General features: G+C 41.6%; 1 protein-coding gene across 2 annotated transcripts; it reads left to right on the forward strand.

Annotated features, from left to right (window-relative positions):
• The first annotated feature begins 1,974 nt into the window (after nucleotides 1–1,974).
• On the forward strand, nucleotides 1,975–5,307 carry LOC126621160 (uncharacterized). Of its 2 annotated transcripts, none has more exons than XM_050289559.1 (6): nucleotides 1,975–2,577; nucleotides 2,709–3,551; nucleotides 3,683–3,873; nucleotides 3,966–4,172; nucleotides 4,287–4,347; nucleotides 4,454–5,307. In XM_050289559.1, the coding sequence occupies exons 1-6, from the start codon at nucleotides 2,359–2,361 to the stop codon at nucleotides 5,024–5,026; spliced, it is 2,094 nt and encodes a 697-aa protein (XP_050145516.1). In that variant the 5' UTR covers nucleotides 1,975–2,358; the 3' UTR covers nucleotides 5,027–5,307. The 2 variants fall into 2 exon arrangements, with proteins under 2 accessions (XP_050145516.1, XP_050145515.1); XM_050289558.1 differs by having other exon boundaries at nucleotides 1,977–2,577; nucleotides 4,451–5,307.
• Nucleotides 5,308–6,341: the final 1,034 nt, after the last annotated feature.

Below are 6,341 nucleotides of genomic sequence, written 5' to 3' on the forward strand. Positions count from 1 at the left end.
AAAAAAAAAAAAAAAAAACGCAGAAACCCAGAAAATCCCCCCCGCCCTCCGCCCTCCGCCCGTTCCCCCACCCCGCCGGACTTCTTCTCCTTCTTCTTCTTCTTCTTCCCGCCGGAGACCAGCTCCCCCCCCCCGACGGAGCCCTCTCCCCGCGCGACCCTCCTCCCTCTCCTTCTTCCTTCTTCTTCTTCTTCCCGCCGGTCTCCCTGCGCGACTTCTTCTTCTTCTTCTTCTTCTTCTTCTTGTTCTTGTTCTTGTTCTTCTTCTTCTTCCCGCCGGAGACTAGCTCCCCCCTCGCCGGAGCCGTCTCCTCGCGCCCTCCTCCCTCTCCCTCTTCCTTCTTCTTCTTGCAGATCCGGTTTGTTTGTTTGTTTGTTTTTTTTTTTTTTTTTTTTTTTTTTTTAATTCAGGTTTTTTTTAAAAAAAATTAAAAATTATTATTTTGCCACGTGGCAGCCATTTGGCAGCCACGTGGCAGCCACATCAGCATTATTTAACAGAAAGGTTTAAATCCTAACAGATTTAGACCACAGGGGTTTAAATCCTAACAGACTTAGACCACAGGGGTTTAAATCCGAATTTTTTTACCACAGGGGCTATCATCCGAATACCTTATGACCACGGGGACCATTTATCCAATTAGGCCTTTTTACTTTTTAGCCTTCATATTCCCTGACACAAATTGCATTTGAAGAGACGAAGCATTCCCACGTGAGGTTGTAATATTCTATCATGCTACCCACTGACCATATATACTGTGCACGTGTGCAGTGCACCCCCATCTTTTTTAGGAAAAGGATCCTCTCCGGATCTTTTTGTGGGGATCTTGATGATCAATAAATTATATTCGTTCATCGTACATCATGCGGTCATAAATCATTTTGAATTTAAAATTGAATATAAATAGTATCTAACGAAAACTGATCGTACGATGTATGATAAATGGACACGATTGATTGATCCCCAAATCCCCACAAAAAAGATCCGAAGAGGATCCTTTTCCTCTTTTTTATACATCCAGGGGAAAAGAGGTTAATGGAATTCCCCACGTCAAGACAGACCTCAAATTTCCAAGATCAAATTTTCTGCACTCATTTTATATATGGTCTAACGTAAACATGAAACATACACACTTTGGTTAAGGATTTAATTAGTACTCGACACTAACTTGAAACGGTACACGAACTCAACACGATGCAGCTCGATTCTCATCCTTGCGTGCGCTCGTGAAACTCGTTCGTTTCCGATTATGTGCAAAGCTGGTTTAGCTTAGCAGTGTGATTAACATAATCTTCAAGGAACAGAAGCATACAAAAGATGACAGACTGGTTTGGTGAGGTAAAGTGAAGGAGGGGTTATGATATATAATGATATATTAGATATGTGTTTACTTGGTGAGGAAACTAGGTACTATTATTTAAATAGGAAAAGTGCATAGGATGCTCTCTAATCCTGCATTACTGAGAGATGGGGCACCTGCAGCTTCACCACTTCCATAACAAGACAATTTTGTTTATTTATATTAGTTCACAACTGTGACTGTGAGTTGTTGTCACCAAATTGTGAGACTCAAAGCTCGTTTACAAAAATATTAAATAAAAAAATGGTGAGGCCTTGTTGGATTCTTATTAAATTTTAGTATTCCAGAAAAATGATATAAATTTGGATTGGAATCAATCATTTTCCAAAAATGTGTACTTAAAAATGTTGTGGTTACCAACTTCATTCTTTTTAAAAAAGATCAGTTGGTGGCTTCACTACGATTGGAAGCCAGAAAGACTTATAGAAGTACGTCAGCCACCTGCTACCATTATGTGATTTATCAGTATTAAAAATTGAACTGAAGACGTGTCGGGTGAAATACAAACTTGAAATTCGTCCCCGATCATTGAGACATCCCGTGATAGTTGTTATGATTATCAACTTTGATATGAGAAAATAAATTAGTGAAGAGAAAGGATCTCTGCACATTATTCATCTTTTTTATGTATACTTGTGTTTATTTTTATTTGATTTATTCAGTCTAAATATCATAAATAAATATAAAAACGTAACAAAAAAGAAAAACATGTGTGAAAATCACTTTGATAGATGAATAGATTTGATGTAGAGTGAGTAACACTGAAGTCTAATGAGAGAGGAGGGAGAGATGTGCACGTGCAATTGCATGTCTGCCCCCTCGCCGCTCTACTTTTCCAATTTACAAACCGAAACAAAAACCAAGCAACGAAAGAAAAACCCTCCACATTTTGCAGTTTTTTGCTTCATAGGGTATTCAAATCTTGCTTAAATATGTTATCTTTCTTCAGAAATCATTTTCTCCAAGGATTTAGTTCTTAATTGGTGTTTGTCTAATCAATGGTGGAGCTTCACTCTTGTGCTCCTCTGATAAATTCTTCTGCACTGTGCGCTATAGAGGAAGGAATGAAAGGTGAGAGCGTCAATATCGTTGCAGAGGTTTCGGCCGAACTCGAGAGGGAACGGCAGAAGAATGCAGAACTCATGGGGAGGATACTAATTCTTGAAGCTCAATTACAAGAACGAGAGAAGGAGCCTCCACATCGAGCAGACGGACAAGTAAGACCACCATTTTTATTTTTTGGTTGTTTCTTTGTTTTTAAATAATTGTTAGTGCACTTTAGCAGTGTTTGAGAACGCTTCTAATGAGTAGAGCAAATGTTAATGCCACACCCATTATTTGGATGCAGGACCATTCTTCCAATGCAATGACAAGAAACTTAAAGAAGTTCAAGCGACGGAAGACAGAACTCGACAACAATGGAATCGAAGATGGAAATGTTATCCCAACCGTAATGGCTTTGCAGAAGAAGCACCACAAGCAATGCTTGGCCCTTAAAGATCGAATTCTGGAAGACCGTCTAGTCAACTGGATGAGCATGGAGGAAACTCAGTTTTTGCATTTAGGAAAAGTTAAAGATGGCGGAGATTCAGCAGACTGCGGTGTCACTGATGACAGCGATGACGAAGATGATGATTACCGGGAAGAGGATTGTGTTAATAATGTCTGTAAAGAAGGGGAAGTTGCTGATGATGTTTCAAGAATTGTTAGTGAACCGAAATGTGAAGTTGTTGATAAGGGATTGGATGCGCAATGTGAAATAGTTTTTGCAGGTGGGAACGAGCCAGTGATTCCAAATGCGAACCAAGAAACGAATGAACCACCCGATACAGGACCAGTTTGTGATGAGATGCAACTTCAAACCGGAAACAATAAGGAACCTAGTGATTTTGGAAGTGACAAGGTGCCATCTGATACCCTTAATTTCTCAGAGTTTTTCCATGCAGGATCAACAAGCACATCGCAACAGAAAAAACCTCCGAAGGTGGCATTCTGCCCGAAAGAAGTGAAGAGAATAATTGATTCAGAAGCCCTGCTGCAGAAAAATGCTCAATCCCACACAATGAGGAAGATCATAGTTTTCGCATCACTCGGAATAAGGCACGGCTGTGAAGATATATACGAATTAGACTTCAATCATTTCAGCATTTTAAGGAAGGGAGAACCATTCGTGTCTTCGAAAGATCCTGGGGTAAGGAAATTTAGCGTTATGCTTGCTCTAGTTCTTGTCATTGCACAAATAGTCTTTCAATTCCCTTTCATTGCGACATTTAACATAAATGATTTCTGCGACATGTTTTTTTTATCTTAATTTAATACTAGGAGTATGTTCTGTATGAGAATCCTGGTGTTCGGAGGAAAGTATTCTACCCAAACCAACAGAACCCGACATTATGTCCTGTTAAAATACTCGAAGAAGAGAAGTCTATGCGACCATCGGATTCTAGCTGCCCATCATGGCTATTTCTCTGCATAAAGTATGGCGGAAGAACACGAAATCTTCCCCAAAATGAGTAAGTACTATTGGAGTCATTAACTTTTAAGTCAGCGAGGATTTCTGTTTTGCAGCTTAACTTAAAATTTTATCTGCATAAATATGTTTCAGATATGTCAGGCAGCGTATGGGAAGAAACAAGCTGAAGTCTTTCGGGCCACTAATGTGTCGAATGGCAATGCTCGTTCATGTTCGCAGTGGGAGCTTCTTCTTCAAGACCTTGGGCATCACTCTTCTTTTCATGGCTGGTTTTCCTGATGATCTGGTTCAACGAGAAACTAAATACCGGAACTTAGACTTGCTTCAGAAGTATTATAGGTATTTCATTCTAAGATACTACTAGGAAATGAATATTTATGGAAAAGCTATTCGGATAGTTTTGTATCTTCGAAAAATTGTGAATGCTAAAGCACGACGTGTTTTTCCTTGTAGGACGGATGAGGATGCTGAAGGGGAGGACTTATTTCTTCCACATCCTATGACTAGTGATACTGTAAGATCAACTTCCCGGTTCATATATCTGAGCACTTCCTAGTTTCGACTTAACGTTGACAAATAAATTCGAGTTTCTGAAAACTGATGTTGTTTTCTTTCAGCAGGCTAGTCCAAGTTCTCAGCAGTTCTGTGGCAAGTCTGGTTCAACAAAAACAAAGGCGAAAAAACAAACTCACCCAAATAGCAAGCCTAACATACAGAGATCGTCATTCCCACAGACTGCACTTTTGAGTTCTGCACCTCCTACACAATTTGGAGGTCATCAGACCTCTATTCTTCACGCTCAAGCAATGGCAACATTCCCGTCTCAGACGCCATTAGATGCTCAACCAATCCCAAACAGTGCAATCCCGAATGCTGGTACGAGTATCTCCTACTCTGGTCAAACCCCGTATCACATTTTTCCACCACAACCAGCAAACACCTTTATGCCTATGGTATATTGGCCTCCCCCAAACGCATTTTCTCCGGGACCTTATCAATCTACATATGGGTACCAATCTTTCCCTTCTACCGGAAACTACTTCGTCCATCCACAGCCCTATTACAACCACCCGGCTTGCAGTCCATTGATCCCTAAAATGGTGGAAGCAGCAGGAAAAAATGGCGTGGCCTCGGCGGAAGCTGATAGTGGCTACGATTGCAGTTCAAGCAGTACTGAACCAAAGAAGAATTAGCATATCTGTCTTCCTTGTAAATTACCATAGCTTGAGTTACCTTATTCTTAATAAAAGACAGATGCAAAGTGATGCATTTTTGGTCCTCTGCTTCGCATCATCCGCTATGTAATTTTCGAAATTCGTGACGTTCAATTTAGCTTCTGCTAAGTTCACAGTGGAGATAGTACATAGCACACTTCACTTTAGTCATTGCATCTGCAACGCCTTTTGCTTCGCGGTACGGTAGAGGTTTTGTTCAATTCCTCTATCTTGTCCTCAATACAAGGAAATAAGCCTCATTTTCGGTTTTCGTGACAGATCTCGTCGTCTTTTTAACTCAGAACATCCAGAACAGAACAACCAAGCACCAAGATCTTTAGCAGGGCATGCTTATGAAGCAGCAAGATCTAAGCGATCAATGAACCAAAGATATCCGATTCCCCAAGCAACATCAAGATTTTCACCATCCTTTTTCGGGGCAATGCCGATCAAAGCCAGATTTCGTTCTCTTTTACTTGGAAAATCACACATCATTGGAAAATATCCAAATATGCTTGAATTAATCACACAATTACATGTCAATTAAGCTAATTTGACAAAGTAGGGATCTTCATTGGCATTAAAAGTCAGCACATAACATTCGAAATTCATAACATTTTGCTAGCAGAGCTAAGCTTGATTAGGGTTGTACTAATACCAACTAAATACTACCATTTCATATATCTAAACCTGTTCACCAAGCTAACTAGTCCCAATTCAGCAACTCCGCCCCAACGGAACTCGATTTCCGGCCTCAAACCAAGTACGTCTGCGAAGGATCAATCTTCTCCTTGGAAACAAAGCACACAAAATCAGGAACCTCCTCAAAACCATAAGACAACACCAGAGGTTCTTTCATAACCACGAAGCCCTCGGGCCCTATCGCAACCTGGTAGCCCTCCTTCGTCAGCTGACTCACAGAAATCAAATTCCGCTTCAAACCCGGCACGTGCATCACATTGTGCAGCACCCACCGAGCCCCACTCGGTAACTTGACACGCACGTCACCTCTTCCAACAATGTACAAGGCCGCATTGTTTGCCAGGTACGCCTTGCCGTAGTTTCCGGCGGTGTACTTCTCCATGATCCCCTGGTGCGGCGAGCAGTGGAAGGCGGCGCCGGGGGTGGTGATCCACGACTCCAGCGGGCTATCGACGGTCAAAAACAGAGCTTCGTTGATCACTTCGATGGTGTTGGCGGCCCCAACGGTGTGCTTCTTGAGCCTGCAATTCTGGCTGACGTGTCCACATTTGCCGCAATGCAGGCAAGCGTCCGCCCATTTTCCGAGACCCGA

This window comes from Malus sylvestris, chromosome 5, assembly GCF_916048215.2.
Source record: "Malus sylvestris chromosome 5, drMalSylv7.2, whole genome shotgun sequence".
Taxonomy (NCBI): domain Eukaryota; kingdom Viridiplantae; phylum Streptophyta; class Magnoliopsida; order Rosales; family Rosaceae; genus Malus; species Malus sylvestris.

Excerpts from the sequence above, each read along its gene's own strand:
- LOC126621160 (XM_050289558.1), top strand. The coding sequence starts at position 2,359 with ATGGTGGAGCTTCACTCTTGTGCTCCTCTGATAAATTCTTCTGCACTG. Across the intron at positions 2,578-2,708 it reads CACATCGAGCAGACGGACAA|GACCATTCTTCCAATGCAAT; the intron begins GTAAGACCACCA and ends ATTTGGATGCAG. Across the intron at positions 4,348-4,450 it reads ATCCTATGACTAGTGATACT|CAGGCTAGTCCAAGTTCTCA; the intron begins GTAAGATCAACT and ends GTTTTCTTTCAG.